At 54.3% G+C, this 21,129-nt stretch overlaps 1 protein-coding gene across 1 annotated transcript in view; it reads left to right on the plus strand.

Annotated features, from left to right (window-relative positions):
* TCERG1L (transcription elongation regulator 1 like) overlaps nucleotides 1–21,129 on the plus strand; it is a 196,350-nt gene that overhangs the window by 146,002 nt on the left and 29,219 nt on the right. Inside the window, exons 7-8 of the mRNA XM_025880107.2 lie at nucleotides 4,131–4,285; nucleotides 12,597–12,666. Of these exons, the coding sequence (XP_025735892.1) occupies nucleotides 4,131–4,285; nucleotides 12,597–12,666 (225 nt within the window). The remainder of the gene's footprint in view (nucleotides 1–4,130; nucleotides 4,286–12,596; nucleotides 12,667–21,129) is intronic.

A 21,129-nucleotide genomic window follows, 5' to 3' on the forward strand; every position in this document is an offset into this window, starting at 1 on the left:
TGGATTACCTAGGAGGCCAATGCTCTGTGGGTAGGACAGTCTCCCAGAGCCAGGTGGGAGAGCCTGGGGGTCATCTGAGGCTGGGCCCCCTCATGGACTTTGGCCCGGGGCCAACTCTGCCCTCTCCCTGTGCCCACAGCCAGACAGACACCTCTCCAAGCCACCAGGCACCTGCATTTCCAAGGCTGCCAGCTCCTTAGTAATTCTCCCCTGAAATGGCCCAGCTCCTTGTGGGATGAGCTGAAGTGCCCCAGGCCTGTGTCACATCTGCAGAGCCTGGTTAACCACCCCCTTCTCAATGAACATCTCACGTTGTTGCCTGGGTCCTCGAGCTACCATAGAGATGGCAGGGCTGTGTTTGGTGGGATCAGGTCTTGGTTTTGAAAACCCAAAATGCAGGTCTTCTAGGGAAGAGGGAGGCAGTGGGGGCAGGTGAGGGCAGGTGTCCCTGGCACAGGCACCAGCTGCTGTCTCACCTGATGGAAAATCTCCTGGAACACTTAGTCCTTCCTCCCCTTTGGGGTTTGTCCTGATCGGGGTCCTAGAAGGAGTGGATGCCTGTGTGTCCCAAAGGAGTGATTTCCGGGCAGAAGGGAGCAGGAAAGTGGGTAGGGCAGCTGCGGCTGAGCCTGGGGGCCCTGGACCGTGGGCCACACCCACTGCTTCACCCCAAGTCAGGCAGCCCCGGGGGAAGCACAGCCTCTGGGTGAGGTCAGGATGGGCTGAGCACCATCATCCAACAACATGCCACTGTGAGCCCAAGGCTGCCGAGCTCAGGGGCTGGGCATGGGTGCACCAGCCAGTAAGGTGGGTCTGGGGAGGGACACCAGCATGACCATGACTGGGGTCCTGGCACCAAACTGGAAAATGAAGAGAAAAGAATAGAAAGTGGAATAGAAGCTGGGAGGGGTATAGTAAACCATCTGGGAGTAGACCCTCGTCCATCAGCCTTTTAAAAATGAGGACGCTGAGGCCGTGAATCCACAGCTGAGCAGTGCTCCCAGCTGAGTGCTCTCTCCCTCAAGGGCTCTAGAGGAGGGAACAGGTCAGTCAGCACTGGGGCCGGGGCTCTGGCTTGCTCGGGGAGGCGGTGAGGTCAGGATGCCCGGCTGCCAGGGGCTGCGGTGCCGTGAGGTCTGTTAGCTGTAGCAGGCCTGGCAGAAGTCGTTCTCTGCTCCACCAGGTGAGGTTGGGGCTCCAAGGAGAGCTCTGTTGAGGGGGCTGATGGGAATGCAGGGGGCCAGGGATGCTTTGGAATATTCTGCTCAGGCCAAGTGCCATCAGACACCATGAACAAGAGAACAAGACTGCTGCCTGGAGCTCCGGACTTCCAGCCAGAGGAGGCTCCTGAAGCTGGCGTGTGGGGCCGCGGTTGGCCGCCGTGAGCACCACAAGCCTGACTGTGCCCACGGCAGCACATAGGAAGAGGCTCGGGACCTGCCATCCTCTCCTGCACGCTGCTGGCCTACTTGCCTCTGACACGGCAGGAACCACCGTCCTGGCAGCTGGGCGCAGAGTCTGCCCTCGTGACCGGACAACCACCCCCCAGGCCCCAGAGAGCGCAGGCCGGCCAGTGGGGTGCCCAGACGAGGACTGCATGTTGCCAGGAGTGCAGCCCCCAGGGAGGCCAGGCCGGCCAGGCACCCTCCGTCCCCGGAGCCGCATATGAGCAGGAAGGAGCCGCGTTGCTCTGACAGGGTTTATGGTCCCCGCCGGCGCAGGACCCCGTCTGGAGAGCCCCGGCAGCAGCTGAACTGTGCATAATTACAGCACGGCATGTTTACCTTCAGCCTGATACTCAATAAAACCTTCCCATGCCGGACAAGTTGCACACTGCAAAGACACACAGCCCCCTCCCTCCCGCAGAGGTGAAGCATGACCCACCCGGGCACACTGGGGCAGAGACAGGATCCGAACATCCTGGTTGCCAGCCCCCCCCTCGACTTCCAGCCCCAGCATGGGCTGGGCAGCACCCCTGTGGGCCCAAGAGCCCCCCACTTCTAATAAAGACGGGGCCCTGGTGTCCCCATAGCAGGGGGTGGGGGTAAGAATAATGCACATTTCCATTCCAACCCCCTCCTACACCCAGGATGAAACCGAGGCCGTCTGGGCCACGGGAAGCTCCCAAGGTCACCTTAAGGTCAAGGACAGGTCTAGAGCTGAAGGAGATGTCAACCAGGGGGCAGGTCGCTGTCTTCCTCCACCTTCAGGGGCTAGGCCAGTGGTGGCCAATGCGTGTGGGCCCAGTGCCTGGGGTTTGGGTCACAGCTGGCTGGAGGCGGGTCCTGATGCTGGTGCCCAGGACAGAGAGGGGCCACGGGTGAGCCCCGTTGACCAGTCTGCTACAAACCCAGAGGCTTCAGCTGCACAAATTTAGCATCTCATAATTCTGGAGGTCAGAAGGCCCACCTGGGTCTCATGGGACTCAAATCCAGGTGTGGGTGGGCCATGTTCCTCCTGGAGGCTCCAGGGGCGATCTCTTCCTTGCCTTTCCAGCTTCTGGAGCCTCTTGCCTTCCTTAGTCCTTCCTCCCTCCCCAGGACCGGCAGCGTGGGGTCCTCCCGCCCCCCTCTCCCACCCCTGTGCATGTCTGACCTCTGCTTCCATGATGTCTCCTCCATCACTCGGGCCCTCCTGCCTCCCTCCTCCACCCAGACAATCCAGGATCGTTTCCCATCTCAAGATATTAACTCAGTCATATCGGCAAAGCCTCCCTTGCTATGTGAGGTCACACATTCCCAGCTTCTAAGGATTAAGACGTGGACATGTTAGGGGCCCTCATTCTGCTTACCACACCCACGAACCTGGTCCAGCCGGCATACTGAGTCCGACAGACCGTCTCAGCATCACTTCCGGGAAGGAGCCTGGTCTGTTCAGAGTCCCAGAACGTGGGGTTCAATCCCCAAGCCCTCTGCATGGCCTATGGGAAGTGTCTAGCTGGGTGAGTATGCAGACTCAGGTTAGACGGATATCCTGTGTGCAGAGCAGAGTGGCTACGGCTGGTCGGCTCTGTCCTGATGGCGGGCAGCCACGCACGGCTGGAGCAGCTGGTCATCAGGGCCAAAGGCAGGGCCCGGCAGGCGGCTCCCCGTCTGTCAGAGGTTCCCCCTTAGAGGAAAATCGATAGCCAGAGGGTCTCAGCACATGTGGGCTTTCCCACTCAGTCCCACCACGTCTGGAGTCTGGGAACCCTGGGGCTGCAGGGTTCTGGGAGGCCGCTGTGGGAAGCTGGGGCCCAGGGACGGGCAGGACTTGCCCAAGGGGAAATTTCCGGGAGCGCAGACCAGAAGCAGGCCTTGGTGCCCGCACAGGGCTGCTTCTCTGCACCATCCCGGACCCACCCTCGGGACAGAGCCAGGGGCCAGGCCGGTGGCCTTGAGTGGCCATGTTCTTCGGGACACTGTGCAACTGGATCCAGGTTCCGGGGCGCAGGCCCTTATAGACCCACTCATACTCCTTAGGAACAGATCACGGCCTTTCTTTCTTTTGTTTTTCTTCACTTCTTTTTAATCTTTTCTCCTCTCTGATGACCTTCCACAGAGACGGTGTCTTAAAATGGCATATTATTCTGTTTGGAGATTTTAGATTCCTATTTATGAAAACACAAAGCTTAATTCTTTGTTCTTCTAGAAACAAACTGGAGAATGAGGGCCAGAGTTGCTAATCACATTGGCCCGTTTAATATCTCGGATGCGGGAGGGTATGGATTCCCACATGCCCCCTCCAAATGACACGATCCCCGGGTGGGCAGCTAGAGGTCCCCAGAGTGCAGGGTCTGCGTTGGAGCCACGTTCAAGCAGAGGTGGACTCGTGCCGGGAGGAGCTTGGCCCTTGGAGGGCCCTCTCCAGGGCCCTTGTCGAGCTGCTTGCTTTGCTCACCTCCACTGTCCCTACCTGATAAACGGACATCAGGAGAGTATCTACCTGTTAATCAAATGGGAAAATAGGAGAAGCTCTGTAAAGTCCCCTAAAAAGCCAGACAGGGTCATTTTAATTTATAAGTTACATAAGACACCTTTGCAAAAATGTGGATTTCAGGCACCAAGCGTTTCTTGGGTTAGGTCGCAGGTCAGTGATTTCTTAACTGAATGTCTTCAAGGGGAACTGAGGTGAGTTTTCCACTCAAACAGGTGTGTGGTCTGGACGGGCGATGACCGGGTTTTCTTCTTCAACCCGACGATGCAGCTGTCCGTGTGGGAGAAGCCCGTGGACCTGAAAAACCGCGGGGACCTCAACAGGATCATCGAGGACCCACCCCATAAGCGCAAGCTGGAGGCGCCAACACGTAATTAACAACCGGGCTGTTTGCATCCGCTTTCCTAAGTGTTTAAACTGTGTATTCCTAATGAACGGGAAGGGAAAGCATGTTTTTCCTGGTTATGCTGGAAATTGATTTTTAAAGAATTGTGTTCACTATTTGAGAATTTAGTAGTTAAGATTTTATGGCACTTCCTGCCGAAGACACTTTCTTCCAGGGGGCTGGCTAGGGCTTTCTTTTCACATTTCGCAAAGTTGTTAACTCAGAGAAGGCTTTTTTGTTCCCTCAACTTCTTAAAGCTTCCCGCATCGTCATTAGCCAACATTTAATTTTTATTCCAAATGTTTCATGAACTCCACTTGAAAGACCACATGCATGCAAACAGGAGCATATTTCCTTCTACCTCACACATTCGTGTCAAAGCTTTGAACGGGACCCATCATCCATTGTTTATTCAAAGGGTGCTTGAATTCAAGGGAAAGGCCACATGGGCCGAAGGATGCGCTCCCGCCGGAGGGATGGGCACTTGGCGGAGAGGTAACTGTGTCTGAAGACACCCGTGGAAATCCCATTTCCCCGGAGTCAGAGAAGAACGGTTAGCATTTCCAGCAAGGATCCTTTTCGATTAGATGTAGTATATTTTTTATTAGCTGCGGTGTTGGGAAAGCCCCATTCCCTGAGCACGTGGGTAAAAAGAGCATTGGCTCCGGCACAGAAGCTTAGGAGCTGCCTCCCAGCCTGAGATGCACACATGTGGCTGAGAGGCCAGGAAACTGGATCTTGACCCCTTGAAAGGGGGCTTTGTTTTATTTTTATGGGGTGTTTTATTGAGTTTGCAATGATGTTTTTTATTCCCATCATAGAGGGCCAACGCACAACAACATCCACCCACATTTTTAGCCAAAGGCAGAGGCATTTAACTGGAACTTTAGAAAACGGTGTTATAAAAGTGTTCTTAACATTTTTAACAGTGCTGAGAGACTGGAAAATGCTGCTCTTCTAAAGCTGGTGGCAGTCTGTTGAGATTGAGAAAGGCAGATTTAATATGCTTATGTCACCTAGCATGACGAGAACTTCTCCAGAGAGCCTGAGTCACTCCGTGTTGGGACGAGAAATGTTTTAGGTGCATATTTAATTGAATCTGTAAAAACTTAGCTGCATTCAGGGACAATAAGCATTGGGTTTGTGATTTTGTTTCCTCAAAATGGGGTGTTTTGTTGAAGGGTTTGAAAACAAATCCTCATAGAAAACAATCTCCCAAGGTCCCATCTCACAGACAACAGAACAGTACACATATTGGGGCATCAGGAGACCCCCAATCTCCTAAGACAGATCAAGGTGCAGTTATCATGGCTGTGATTTGATTTGATTGATAAAAGTCAAATAATGGAGGCAGTTTCCTTAGCTTGCATCATAGATAATTGGGGGCTGTTTCTCCCTCTCTCCCTCCCTCCCTCCCTCCCTCCTTCCCTCCTTCCTTCCTTCCTTCCTTCCTTCCTTCCTTCCTTCCTTCCTTCCTTCCTTCCTTCCCTCTTTATTCCCCAAAGCTTGGCAGGCACCAGAAAGGAACTCATTAACAGTCAGTGCCTGGCTGCCCGGTGGCTTCTCTCCTTTGGACCTAATGAAGCCAGGTCTAGGAGTGGCAGAGAGGCGTCCGCAGAACTCCCCACTGAGTCACCTGCCATGTCAGGGCTTGTGAGGACTGCAGGTGGAGGACAGGGTGGAGGGTAAACTGAGGTATATGAAACATTTGAAGTTTATTTGCGCAGAAACCGGGTTCCAATGGGGCAGCACCATATCTGATGCAGTTCGAGGTGGCTGGTGGGAGCCCAGGAGAGAGATACAGAGACGGTGGGGTTGGCTGTAGCTTGAAGCCTACGTGGCTCTTTGTGATTGACCGTCCTCAGCGTTTTGATTGATTCTGCAACCTGAGACATTTATGGGCTTAGGTTTCGGTTTGCTTAAGTAGCCCTCCAAGGCATCAGAGCCCTGTTGGCCTAATGGCCTCCTTGTTTAATTTACGGCAGGATCTGAATTACCTGGGTCACAGATCAGCGTTCCATTTCACTCACTTTATACTAAAAAACAGTAGAGAATTGAGCCTGAAGTCTAACAAACACAAACACAACCAGAAATACCTGATTAGTTTAGATTTGATATATCAAGATACTTGTCTTTCATTAACTTATTACAAGGGCCCTAACTACTCTACCTAGATAGATATTATTAATAACATTACATGTAGTTACAAAACAAGTTTTAATCTTGCTTCTGCTTGTAAAAAGAGGAAAAGATTTTCTTAAAATGAGTGTTTTTTTTTTTTTTAACCAGAATCTTAAAGATATGCAAATGACCTTAATTCTCAACTTCTTGTTGCAGGGTAGACTTGACATTTCAGTGAATAATTTCTAATTTTCTAAGATCCAACCACCCAAATTGTTTTGTTTGCAGCAAAACAATTAGGGCAGAAGGTGTTCCTGGAGGATTAATTAGCGATTAGTGGGCAGAGTTGATAACCTCCAGCCATCGGCAAGTGACATTTTTCCCTGGCTGTTTCATCCATCATGACTCATCAAACGATTTGACCCTAATTATTATGAGAACCGGCTCCAGGGGAGAGTGTTCTTGGTGGAGAATTTTGCTTTTCACATTTTGTTCAACTATGAGTCATTATGGATTTGAATATATTAATACCTGTTTCTAGTCTGAAATAGAACAATTAGGCATTCCAATTGATACCAGCTATTTTTCAAGAGGCAAATGAAATAAATGAATTTTATAAAACAGCTGCTGCACGTCGGGCTCCCGGTTCTAGATGTGTTTGTGTGCTAGGAACACACGGCTCGAGTGGGAGCTAATGCGGTCAGGCGGCTTTGTGGTACGGGATACAAAACTGCCAAAAGTGCTAAGCCACTCATCACTCAACAGCTAAGGGAAAAGTCCCCTTTTTCATTCTGTTAGCGTTGCTGAGAGACTCAGACAAAGACCTGAATTATTTCCTAATTATCTTGCGGTGCCTCCAGATTTTTTTTTTTTTTTAAAGATTTTATTTATTTATTTGAGAGAGAGAGAATGAGAGATAGCACGAGAGGGAAGAGGGTCAGAGGGAGAAGCAGACCCCCTGCCGAGCAGGGAGCCCGATGCGGGACTCGATCCCAGGACTCCAGGATCATGACCTGAGCCGAAGGCAGTCGCTTAACCGACTGAGCCACCCAGGTGCCCCCCTCCAGATTTTTTATGGCTCTAGTACTTCTGTTAGTTCGGAGCAAATACCCACCGAGCTCAAGGGAACCAGGAAGCAGGGGTCTGGGCCGGCATTCAGTCCCTGGCCCGACGTTTGGGGGCCTTGGCCGGCTCCCTGGTGGAGAGGACTGTGTCCACCTGCTTGTCCTCACGCGGTCCTCACGCCTCTCAGACGCTGCACTCTTTGCCTGCGTTCCCCTGCAGCAATGCTGCCCTCCGTCCCCGGCTCCGGGCAGGGGGAGCCCCGTGGGCTGAGAGCCGCAGAGGTGGGAGAGGGGAGAGACTCTGCAGGGAAAATGGGGGTACGGAGCCTGGTCGCTTACGCTCAGCACAGCCTCAGCAGGTGGGTGCCGCCTGTGAATGGCCCGGTGCAGCTACAGCTACAGCTACAGCTACAGCTAATGCTACACATTAGCACAGGCTCGGTAGCTTAACACAAGCCCAGTTGGTTACGTTGCGTGAGTCCCAGTGGGGTTGGCAGAGCCGTGTTTCCTGGCCGCCTGGTTTCTGCGGCTCTAGGCCCCTTGCTCCCCCTTCAGAGGCAGCGGGACAGCGTCCTCAAATCTTTCTGGGACTCCCCTGCCTTCCTCCTCCCCTTGGAAGGGTCCTTATGATTACACTGGGCTCACCTGGATGACCTGGGATGCTCTCCCACCCCAAGGTCAGCTGCTTAGCCGCCTGGATCCCCCTATGCTCTAGAGCCTAATACCTTCACAGGTGCAGGCAGCAGGCATGCCCATCTTTGGGGACCATCATTCTACACCCCACCGGCTCTATACCCATTTTACAGAAGAGGGAATTAAAGGAGATTGATTAATTAACTCGCCCAAGGTCACATTTCTACCAAGCGGGGGGCAGGGGAGGGGCAGGGGCAGGATTTACACCCAGGCGGGTCGGACTCCACATCTGAGGAGGGACAGCTTTACCACGCTTCTTATGAGCTATGAATCTGTGATAAGAACGCTCTCTTGGAAAACGTTTTGCTCCCTGTGCCTGACAAACCCACGGTCAGGTGCAGGCAGCCCTGTCCTGTCGCTGCTTTGTCCCCAGCCTGCCATAGAGGTGGCACGGACGTCACTTGGCTTCAGTTCCTCTGTAAACATTTTAGTCATTTAAATTCAAGACAAATGTACATTGGTAATAATGTTCATTTTGCAAGTGGGATATAAAACCATCCCTGTGAGTAAACACAGCTGTGACTTGTGAGAGGCTGGCTTTGCCAAGCTGTGTTTGCCCGGGGAGGTACACGGGTCTCAGAGCCACAGTGGGACCAGGTGTCCAGGCTCAGCTGACAATGTCCCTGGCGACTTGGCCTCCGCCGCCCAAAGGTGGGCATCACCTGTCCCAAGGATCAGGTGGAGGAGAGCCCCCCCCATGCAGAGTTCCCCCGTCCCTGCTGTTTGGGAGGGACCCTGACCCTCACATGGGACCCGCATCCCTCGCCCGGCAGCCCCCAGCCTGGGCCCCCTCTTTGCACACTGACCAATCCAGGACCCTAGACCCGGCAGATGAGTGGAGACAGGCCATATGCTCAGAAAGCCACCTGCAGGGAGCCTGATGAACTCCAGTGGAAGTTGCCAGGCCGCCGGGTTGGAAGGAACAGACCAGACACCTGGGCACCGCGGGGTCGTCACGATGCTCTGTGACCCTCCCTCCTCCCCTGCTGCAGCCCGGCGGCCTGGACGGCAGGTCAGAGGCCCTTCTGGGTTTCAGATGCGCCACTGAATGAGCGCTGATCCCGTCTGTGCCTTGGGGCTGCGTGCAGCTGTGGACAGGGGAGACTGGGAGAGCATTTTCCCAAGTGGTTTCCCCCAGAACCCAATGCTTCAAGCTGTCACCCCCTCTGCGGACCCAGGAATGAAGGAGGAGGGGGAAGAGGGCACAGTTCCCTTCCAGACCGATCACTGCGCACTTGGGGGCTGGACCCCGGACCCAGCAGCGAGCAGACGGCCCACGGGGAGTGACAGGCAGTGACAGCCGTGCTGTGGGGCAGGAGGAGAGGCTGTGGGTGGACGGTGCAACGTTGAGTCCCCAGACCAGTGGCCGGGGAGCTTCCTGAAGAGGATCCGCTCACACTGCACCCCAGGAAGTAGGGAGGGGGGCCCACCTGGGGGCCCCCATTTCCTGTGGGGGGCTCGGGGAGGGGCAGGAGCCTGGGCAAGCTCACGGTGAAACTCGGGGGCGGGGAAGCACTGTGAGTGCAGCCTTTCCAAGTGACCAGGAGGCTCGTCCCTCAGGGTGCCTGACCCCTGGTTCCTGCCGGACTCTCTGGCCCAGCAACCTCTGCCAAGGCTTCTACCCTCTTTCTGGGGCCGCAGGCAACACTGCCCAGCTCCGCTCAGGCTCTGTCTCTGCCTGCCTCTGTCATTCTGCACTTCTTTCATAGATTGAATATGACCTGCCGAGGAACAAAGAACGCAGAGACTGGTTTTGGTGTCAGGAGGTCCCCAGCTAGTGGAGGTCGATAGGGCCGTAGTGCAGGGTCCAGATCTACCTGTTCTAATTCCCTCATGTCCCCCAGTGCAGGCTGACACCCCCACCCGTCTCTGCCACCTGCCCTGGGCCTGCAGAGGAGGGAGCAGGCGGAGGGGGGAGAGGTAGGGAGGAGGGGCAGGGAGGAGGGAGGAGGGCCACGTGGCGGGACACCTGCTGCCCAGGAACAGTGAGTTCTGAGCCAGGGAACAAGGTGTTTCCCTGTATTCTGTGGACTGTTCTGGCACACATCAAGCATCGCGATTTCCAGCCGGTCGGTCAGAAGCAGGGGTACCCGTGTCCTGTGGGCCCCACGTGGTCTCCAGGCAGCTAGTGCCAGAGTCTGATTGAATTATTGCACATCCAGTCCCAGTCGGTGTCCAGAGAATTGGAGACGTAGTTGTTGGTGCAAGAAAGCCACCCCGAAAAACGAGGGAGCCCTGCTGCTTGGCATCTCATCCCAACGCCCATGACCATGCCCCCGGGTCCGCCGCCCCAGCTCTCCCACCTTGGGCCGGTTCTGACCCGGTCAAAGGGAGGAGAGGCTCCCGGGGCTCTTGTCCAGGCAGGAGAGCACCCCCGCCTTGCCTCTCTGTTTGCCGAGGGCAGCCCCAGGGTTGGGGGTCTTTCTCTCTTCTGTGCCTCGGAAGGAACCCAGGCGCCTCTCCCTCACGTTGTCTCACAAACACCAGTGTAAAGAGTGACAGGACAGACAACTTTACCTGAACGCCTCGCCTGTTGCAAATGTCATGGAGTTTACAAAGTGCCGAGAGAGATGTCTGCAGGGCGCGTGGGAGAGAAGTCAGGTCAGAGGCAGAGGCGGGGTCCGTGTGAGAGCCCAGTGCGCACGCGGGGGCAGAGCGGCCGGGATCCAGGCCTGGGTGTCATGTGCAGGGATGCCGTGGGCGTGGAGGCTGGGACAGGGAACGGGGGGCGTGAGGGTGGGCCCAGTCTGAACGTGCAGGGCTGGGGTGCCCGTGGGGTCACTGAGGCAGAGAGGCCAGGAGGAGGGAGCAGGGCGGAGTGGGGGAGAGCGTGCCTCTTGGCCTGCAGGGGTCAGCAGCCTAGAAGGGACGGATGGCCGGCGTCCCGGAGCGGCCGTGTGGGAAGAGTGTGTGGAGCGGGAAGAAGGTGAACTTCGCCCCACATGAGCGCATTTCTCACAAACGTTCTTTCCTCTGGCTCTCAATGAGGAGGGGGGCTTCTGTCCCCTGGGGGGGTGTTTGGCAGTTTCTGGACCTGGGACCTGTCCCTGCTGCTTCTGGCACGTGCTGAGCAGCCTCCCTCTAGCGCACAGGATGGCCCGAGTGTCACTAGGGCGTGAGGCGCCCTGACGGGGCCGCTGAGGCCACCGATGCTCAGCCTTCCCTGAGCTGAGGTCCTGAGTGCCCGCCCCCCTCCCCCAAACACACACACTCTGTCCCACAAGGAGCTCACTCTGCCCCATGCTCATTTGGACAGGGTCCATGTCTGTGGGGCCGCCTTCCTGGGCGAGTGTCCTCCAGAGGGTGTTGTCCTGCCAGCCGGGCCGAGGGCATGTGGCGTGGACAGGCCTGTGGCCCGTTCTTGGTCCCGTTCAGGTCCCCCTGGGTCCCGGGATGGTGGAGTGCACACAGCGTGGCGTGGGTGGCCGCGGGTGGGCGTCCAGAACCTGACTCTCATCTTGCTGCCAGCCCCACACTGAACGCTGAAGCAAATTAGGAATTGACTGGATTGGAGGCTTCGCTGGGTTCCAAACAGTGCATTCTTTGAGGCGGTGGGCCGTGTTCTCCTGGCGGAGCCTCCTCAGGGAGGGCGGGGCTTGGGCAGCCAGGTGGGTGGGGGACACGGGGACCTGGGGATGCACCACAGAGCCCAGCCCCCTGCACCTCTGCCCCCCCCGGGACAGGAGCAAGAGCAAGGGGTCTCTGGGGCGTGATGGATACAGAGTGAGAAGCAAGGCAAGAAAACATTGTGATGCCAGGGAATGTCTGGAAGTCATTCACGTGTCAGGACTGAAATAATAATGCTCTAGAACCATGTTGATCCTCATTTTTTCTCTCTCCCCTTTGGAGACAAATATGAAACACTGAAGCACCTTTTTACTTTTTCATTCCAAAACTCATCCAATATTTATAAGGCCAGCCGCCTCAGGTTGGAAATAGGGGACCTGTCTTCAAAATCAATTTGGGTTTTTGAAGTAGACACGTAGTCGGGAATGACGTGCATGCCGCATGCAGGGGAGGGGTGATGCTTCCTGGAGGCAAAGGAGGGAACCAGGGTCTCTTGGTCCACTTGCAAGAATGTGAGGGCGCACGTGACATAGAAAGGACATAGAAGGGCTCATCCAGGGCCTGCATCCCCACGTGCCCGGGGAGGGGTTGGGAGATGCCATCCTTCGATTCTCTGTCCTCTGGCTTTGCTGGATGATCTAGCAGCCTCTAAATGCCTTCTCTGCACAGAAGAAAATCAGATTTCTCTTCTGCTGGAACTTACAAGGAATACTAAGAGAAGCCTGGTTCCAGGGGTTGATCTCTGTGTTCCTGATTCCCAGATGACTCCGCTGGAAAGTGAGTGCATCTCAGGGGTTTGCCAGAGTGATGGGAGCTGACATTCCAGCCTCATTAAGCTGATTTTCTTCCAGCCGACCACAGTGACGCGTCACAGTCTGAGGACGGCAGGGCGGACCGCGACCTGAAGACCAAGAGGAACAGGTAGGGGACAAGGCCTTTTGCTCCCGCGTCTTTCCTTCGCAGACAGTTAGGAGGCGTAGAAAGAAAAAGGATTGTTTTGACTCTAGTGACCGAGTAAAGAGCAGATTTAACCAGTAGGCAGAGGGTGGGAGGTCTCAGGTCCCGTCTCAGTGACTCTGCTCTGGGCGCCCCGTGCCTCAGTGGGCAGGTGTCTCGGTGGTTCCAGGCACTGTGGGCCCTGGACAGCGTCTGGCCCTCCCCGGGGCCCATGTGCTCCGCCCGGCCTGGCCTCCGGAGCCCTGAAGGCATGCACGGAGCTGCCAGGGTGCCACGGGTGCTGTGTGTTGGGCGAGGGCATGGGTGTGCATGTCCGGCAGCTCTTGGGGTGGAGTTGGGTGCCTCCTGCTTGCTTTGTGATGTTGGGCAAAGTAATTCCCCCTGGCCTCAGATTTCCCCTCTGCACGAGATTGCAGGAGCTCCCAGTGGCAGCTTGAGGTGGCAAGTGAAGGGGGGCGGTCACACTCTGTGTGTGCACAGCTCCCCACGCTCGTCGCCCCCCAGCTGTGGCGGCAGCACCCGTGGCCGGGAGACACGCCGGGAGCCTCCCCTGCCGGCCCTGGTCTGTGGCTCCTTTCCTCCTGAGTCCCACACAAAGGGGTGTAATTCGGGGTCTGTGTGTCTGAGCTCCCTGGAAGGGGGGCAGAAGGCATGGCAGGGTTGGTGGGCCACCGTCTCTGGCAGAGAAGGCAGGGGATCTAAAAGGCCACCCATGAAGAGAGAGTCAGGGGCCACTTCCTGAGCTCAGGTGGTGCCCGACGTCCGGCCAGAGCCTGGTGCTCAACGTGCCCAGCGGGCACACTCAGCCGCGACCCGCCGCCCACACATCTGTCCTCTCACGGGATGGCCTAGGCCTCCAGCAGGGAGCCAGCCGCCCGTGTCAAGGGTCAGTGCCGTGGGTATGTGGGCACCTGGGTGTCGCAGTCAGTGAAGACCCCGACTCTTGGTTTCGGCGCAGGCCATGATCTCCGGGCCCTGGGATCGAGCACGGGTCAGGGTCCGTGCTCAGCGGGGAGTCTGCTTGAGATTCTCCCTCTCCCTCTGCCCCGGCCCCTGCTCTCTCTCAGTTAAACCAATAAATCTTGTAAAAAAAAAAAAAAATGTGCCCTAGAGTCCGGAGCACATTCAGGAGGCAGGCGGTGCCACCGGAGCCCACCCCCTGCTCTGCTCGGGTAGAACAGGGCCTCGTACTGGAAGTCATTCTGAAAGTCAGGAGACTCAGAGGACCCTGTGAGGGCAGACGCGGCACACGGAAGACCGCCATGACAGGGCCCACAGGCCGATGGTCGGTTGGCGGGCTGTGAGTGCGTGCGAGACCAGGGGGACGGCGGCGGCTAGGGTTCCAGTGCCAAGTTCTAAAAACTGGTGTTTGTATAAATAGCATCACAGATGGAAAGCGTGATCATCGTAAAGAAAAATCATTCTCTGTAGATCTGAGAGAAACAGACCTCACATCATTGATTTATGATGATTTCTGGTTAAAACCATCACCGGTCACCATTTTTATGCCCCCTGATTATTCTTTGTTTTTTTATCTTTATATGTTTTTAAGGATTTTATTTTTAAGTCATCTCTGCACCCAGCGTGGGGCTCCAACTCACGACCCTGAGATCAAGAGTGGCACGTTCCACTGACTGAAACGGCCAGGTGTCACCCAATTATTCTTTAAGCTTCTGTTGTATGAAGTCTGAAAAATACAGTTTCGGTATTATTTCTACCAAAAAAAAAAAATCCTTTCTTAGAATTGCATTCCGCCCTTACTGGGGCTTCCTGGCAGCAGAGGGAGGAAGAGGGCTGGCACTGGGCCGTGGGACCTGGCCCCTGACCCCCACTTGGGATGGGACTCTTCTCTGTGACAGACCGATGAGGCTGGAGGCCCAAACCTGCAGCGTTCTCCCTGGGTGGCTTCAGGTCCCTTCATTTCGATGCCGCTGGGCCTTTCCCTACCATGCACCGCCTCAAAAAATCATTCCGCTGACCACGGCCCAGGTATATTGTAATTTTAACTGATAACAAACAGACACCACAGAACTTTCCAGAAACAGTTCCGGGAAGGGTGAGCACGGTCCTCCCCAAGACAGGGAGCTGTCCCGGTGCAGGGAGGGGGGGGTCTCCTTCCTGGGGCGATGGGGATCCAGGCTGCAGTTGGCATGAGGGTCCCTGTGGTGCTGGAGTGAGGAGCCCCCCAGCCCAATCTCCCACCTTCTCTTTATAAAGTCACTTTTGGGCACCAAAGGACACTTGCATGCACCCAGAGGATGGATGCCAAGTGCCTTTGATGGGCCCATGGGCTCCAGGAAAGGGAGTAAAGAGTCGTGTCTTTATGTTCAGAGCACGGGTATCGGCCAAGCAGGTCTCTGTCAGTCTTTGGATAAATGCATATAGAATCTTGAAATCAAGACGCCCTTCCCGAGGCTCCAGAAGTGCGGAAATCCAGCCACTGTGGGATGATGTTGAACTCGTGTTGGAGGGGAGGCTGGATAGGATCCAGAGGAGCTGGGCCATCTGCCTGCACGGCCCGATTTCACTCATTTTCCTGAGGGACTGGCCTTGAATTCTGATCATTTGGTATTTAAGAAACATCAGAACATCAATTTCACTGTTAATCATCTGAGGGATTTCCATGATTAAACAACAGTTTTGGAGCAGACACAGTGGATTTGGGCAGAGCCTCCCTGTTTTCCACCTGCCCAGTCCGTCCTGAGCTGCAGGCCCTGCTGTCTGGGAGTCTCTGTTCTCCCACGGAGCCCTTGGAGGAAATGCTGTCTCTGCTTAGTGATGCAGCTGGACTGGGGATCTAGAATGTTCCGCCCGTCCTGCTCATTCATCTCTGAGCTGTGCACACAAACCACCTGTTCTGTTCGGAAGCCTCACCCCCGTGCTGTTTTTCCAAATGCCCCCGACAGCCAGATCGGCATGTCCCTTTCTCAGAGCAGATCGCCCCAGGCGGTCAGCCCACCAGCATCAGCTCTGCATTGTCTGTCTTCCAGAAGGTTAATGTCAATAAGTTCAGGCTCTTCTCAAGCTCCTAACTGCTTTTGTGTGTTTTTAATTAGCGGGTTCTGGCATATATAGTAAGAGAACAGGCCTCCAGAGGATGGGCTAAAATCAGTCCCTTTTGATCCACCTTTTTTTTGTATAAATCATAGAATTTTTCCTCATCAAGAAGCCTGTGAAATCTTCCTACAGTGTGCAACTCACTAGCAGCCATGTTGTAGAAGAAAGGGAATAAGCCACATGCTCACTTTGGACATCACCTCCTACTCCTGCATCTCTCTCGAACCCTCACACAATTCATACACATTGTGTACGCTCTTTCACAGATGGAATTAAATCAATTGATCAAATAACTCAGGTCTAAATGATACTTTTCCTGGAATTCCCTGGGAAGAGAAATATGTCACAATGACAACCTTTCAAATAACTAAAATATTTTAAAAGACCCGGTGAGTGCTGTGTCAAGTAGCTTGTTATTTACTATTTAATGGAATGCATTCCTGATACACGATCCTACATCTTCCCTGGAACCAGAAAATTGATTGCTTCTCCCCGTGTCTGTGCGGTGCCCAGAGGTTCTGCCAGTTTCTGACATGTAGTCTTTTCTTAGTTCAGACCTGCTTTTCAAATGTGCAGTCTATTTTAAGAACTTAGGATTTATTTCAAATAATTGAACTGAACTATTTTAAGGATTCAGCGAAAGTGAGGCATTTAGTTTAAAACTCAGAATGAAATTATCTGCAAAACACATCAGAGAAGAAATTGCCCACGACACATGTGGCCTCTAGCCATTCCATGAGGCGCCAGTCTTGGCCAGTGGATAGGCTGGGAGATTCCTCCTCCATAATGGTGCCCTGGAGCATGAGAGGGTGGCCTTGCTCCTTCAGTGATGACTGGCCCCACGGGGGTTGGCATCGACTTCTTGTCCTGTGGGCCACCAAAAGAACGTCTTGGCTTGGAACATTGTTTATTTCTAAGTTTATAGATTTTGTAGTTTGTGAGTTTGGGGGATGCCCAGTCGATAGCTTTGGTTGTAAGTGATGAAGTTGACCTTATACCGTAAAATCTTCATGTCAAGTAGGGTGTTTTCTTGGGGTCGGATGCAGTTTGGGCTGGAGTCCTATGAGAGCATAGAATCAGCAGGAAGTACCTTGTGATTATTCTGCTTACCCCAAATATGGCCTGAATATTCTCTTGGCAAACCATGGAGGCCAAGACACACTCTGGGCAGGTCCTCGGGACAAGGCTGGGTCATGGGGTTGTGATCTGTCCATCCACAGTTCTGCACTTCACCTGGGGGCCACCTAGGGCTGGGAGAATCCATCTAGAACAAAAACAACATTACCATCTAGAAGACAAAAAAAAAAAAGCCTGATTTAAAGTCTGGAGGTTTTGAGGACACTATCCAGGGACTGTCCCCAAGTTGAGCCCACATAGAGAGAGCCAGCTGTAGAAGGTGGAGGGAAACACTCTTACTGCAGCAGAAAGCTGCTGATTTGGGTGCAAAGGCAAGTGATGGTCAGTGTGTGGGCCGTGGGGAGGGCAACATGCCGCAGAGACAAGTGGGAGTGAGCTCCGTTCACTTCTATACACAGGGTTTCTAGAATCCCAGAAAAATTACTGTCGAGAAGGTAAGAGCATTGCTTCTTTGAAATGCTATAAAATAATGCTAGAAAATAGGTGGACTTTAAATAAAACTTGCTATAAAATTATATCTTTAATTTGACCCTATAGAATGAGAACGATCTGTGTTCCGCTATCAGCGTGGGAGTCTCACATTCTCCAGGGGACTTCATAACAGAGGGTGGCTCATGCTCTTGGACATGCGTGGCAAACAAGTCATTAACACCCACTTGCCTTCTAGGTTATTCTTTTTACATAATTCATGATTTGGGTTGATCAGTGGGTTCTGTATAGAAACCCGTGGTTTTGTAAACAGTACTGAGTCTGTGCCTGTGTCATGAAGACATCCTACACCACTTACCTGGTGAGGGCTGCCTTTGGGATTGAGCGTGCAAGCCTCAGTTGTGACGGGATTCCAGTTTGTCTTTTTTAACCAAAACACAGATATTCCTGGCATTTATTTGCTGTTCAAAAAGATTTATACATGCATGTATTTCTGGAAGGGGTGACCAGATGTCGGCATTCACAAGGAACCCCGTGCAGCATGCCAGGCAGCCCACCGACGTCGTGGACACTGCCCTTGGCCTTTGGGTGGGCAAGCAGAGTCCTCTGAGCAGCGTCCACGTGGCCGGCACTCACATGCAGATGCATCTGAAATCTGGCCCGCAGGGGGCCAGTCCAAGTCGGTTCCAGAGCCCACACCCCCAAAGTTCCCTCTCTGGTTCTCCGTCAGCCGACAATGAACCACGACTGAGCTGCAGCCCCTCCCCTTGGCACGGGGGCAGGCACTGTAACTGGTTCTGGGCCTTCCGTGGGCATCTGGCCACTCCTGGGCTCTCTGTGTTGTTTGATCTGAATTCCTGCCTGGCGTCGGGTGTCACCCAGCCCCGTCCACACCAGAGCTGAGGCCCGTCTGTGTAGCCTTCCGTGAGAAAGCAGTCCGGGGATTCCCTAGGAGGTCATGTGGGCATCAGGCCATTAGGGAGGCGAAGTGTATGCTGAGTTTTAAACAAGAGGATTTTTTAAAAATATTTTATTTATTTATTTGAGACAGGGAGAGAGCATGAACGGGGGCAGGGGGAAGAAGGCTCCATGCTGAGCACGGAGCCCGATGCGGGGCTCCATCCCAGGACCCCGGGATCATGACCTGACCAGAAGGCAGACGCTTCACCGACTGAGCCACGCAGGCGCCCCTTAAACAAGATGCTTTTGACAGGCTTCCCCAGGGAGTGGAGGACGAAGCCACAGAGAGAGGGCTGGAGGGGACGTCTCCTTCTCTCCCTCCATCACTACCAGCCCCCAGGCCAGGAGAAGGCAGGGACCTGTCCTACCCGGGGCGCCGGGGTGCTGAGGGCTGTCGGCCACCTGCTCTGCAGGGAGCGGAGGACTGAACTGTCCCTGGCGATGCTCTTGGATTTGAGAAGACAGTTTCAGTTTCCACCTCTTCTTCAAATTTCCGACTTCAGAACTCTCCCTTTTAACGGAAGCCGGGACATTTCCTCACTCCAGACCCATCTCCATCTGGCTGGTCAAGGCTGAGAAGTGTTGCAGCTGCTCTTGGTCCCACAGGAGTGAGCCACTGATCATCAGAAACCGGCTAACCGTGGCAATCCCAGTTCGGATTTCTGAAATCCCTGTAGCTTTTCAAGTGGAAATGCATTTTCTGAGTCACCAGATATTTTTGTGGGGGCGTGCCTGAGGGCGAGTGAGGTGAGCGGCGCGTGGTGGCCTGCACACAGACACTCACCAGCATGCGCCACCTGCTTTCTTTCCAGAACGTGGCCCTCCTTCTGCAGCCTCCCCATCTGGTCACGTTAACCGTTACCCACGGCCTGGTTACGGTTTGCCGGAGTTCTGATGCTGTCGCTGCGGGGACATGGAGAGACGCTGACTCCATCCCATGGCAACCTCGCCTCCCTCTGCACAAGCCTGGTTGTCAAGCATTTTGGCTCCTTCTGTCACCCCTTGAAGTATAAATGTGTGACAGTTGAGGCAGGTTTTTCTCGTCGTCCATGAGAAAGCATGTCTTTACCACGGACTCGGGATAATGAACTGGTTAGCCCGGCTCCCCCAGATGCTGACTTCTGCAGGGAGCGCTCAGCTGGGGCACGCGGGGAGGGGCAGCTGCAGTGATGGTGACGGGGGAGGGGGGGGACGCGGAGCGCGTGCCGTCCTGAGGGCACTGGTCCGCGATGAGGGGCGAGTGCCAGAACAGGGCAAATCCAAGGACGAGGGTTGTGTGCGGGGAAACGCAGGGGAGATAAACTCAGAGGGCCCAGGCATGGTGATGTCTGGCGAAGCCGAGAGGTCGGAGTGTGAGGGGTGGGGGACTGCCCGGGCAGCCCCTGGTTCATCCAGCTCCAGCACAGTCGCTGGAGAAGGCCCAGTACTGCGAGAATGACCCACGTCCCCCACCACGAAGTCACTGTCAGTGTGCCGATTTTCAGCTTTTTAATGTGGCCAAATCCAGTACAGATGATGGAGCAGGGCGTCATCCCTCAGTCACCTTCCTGCTCAGCCACTGCCTCCTGCCGGCACCTCGCATGCCTGGTCCCGCCACCCCGCTCCGACTGCTTTGAAACAAACCCCAGATCTCATATAAATTTCCTGTGTCCATATTTCAGGATGCATGACTAACATAGAAGATTTTTAAAAGATAACCATAATCCCACCTGAGAACAAGCAGCAAAGAGCAATTCCCTGACGTGACCCCTTCGCCTCCTGACGTTGTCTGTGTTCCCTCCACTGTTTTATTTTCTCTTGCAGTTTTATTTTTCAGACCCGGATCCGCATCAGGTTTGCACTCCACACCCTGCTCGTCACGTTCCTGAGTCTGTTAACCTGCACTTTTCTCCTCTCCTGGCCCAGTTTGGTTTTCTTCATTTGCTTTGAAAGCAATCAGCGTTTTTCCCCTTGCTGAAGGCCCCCCAGTCTGTGTCCTCGCCCCCCCGAGTGCGTCCGCGAGCTCCTTGCCCTGTAGCTTCTGTGCGCTCAGCCACACGGAGGGGCTGCATCTGCCCGGGTTTGCTCAGCGTTGGGCAAGAGAACCTCACAGCAGGCTGAGCTCCTTCCATCAGGCGGCCTCACAGGTGGCCTCTGGCCACCTGTCTTCCTGTGATGCGAGCAGGTGATTAGCCTGGGACCATCATTTCCTTCAGGACTGGTAAATTCGGGTAGGTCAATCCTACCATGTTATTTGCACCCGTGAGCTTGAGCACTTTACAAAGAGCAACGTCCTCATCAACTTTCTGGTTCCTTGGAGTTGTAGTTCAGACAGAAAACACAGGACAAATGCTGATTCCTTCCCGTTAAAACTCATTTTCACAACACCCTGTTGATTTGCCAGCATCCTGCACAGGTGCTGAATGCACGGTGAATTCCCAGATGGAAACAGAGTTGATGCGCGTCGCTCTCAGTCACTGCTTCTGTCCAGAAGTCAGAGTTTGTGTCTCTGTTGTGGTGATTCTTGGACCCCCCGGGTCTGACACGGGCTTTTCAACATGTGGGTGAACATCTTTTTTCTACCAGGAGACTCCCCTTGAGTTACTTTGTAGCATCTGCTCCCTTCCACACTTTGTTACTTTGTAGCATCTGCTCCCTTCCACACTTTGAGCCGCCTCACTGGCCGCTCCAGGTACGTCGGAGGCTTTTTCTTTCTGCCTCACTTGCTTCCACATCCTTTTTGTCTCTTTCCCGGTTTCTTTTGGTTTCTCCTCTCCTTCTTAACTGTTCCCCTTTAGGCATTATCCATGGTGTTTATTCTATTCACGTTTGCGTACATTCGGGTGTATTCTTCATTTCTAAAGT

This window comes from Callorhinus ursinus, unplaced genomic scaffold, assembly GCF_003265705.2.
Source record: "Callorhinus ursinus isolate GAN/ISIS: 27379988/994484 unplaced genomic scaffold, GSC_fseal_2.0 scaffold58, whole genome shotgun sequence".
NCBI lineage: Eukaryota > Metazoa > Chordata > Mammalia > Carnivora > Otariidae > Callorhinus > Callorhinus ursinus.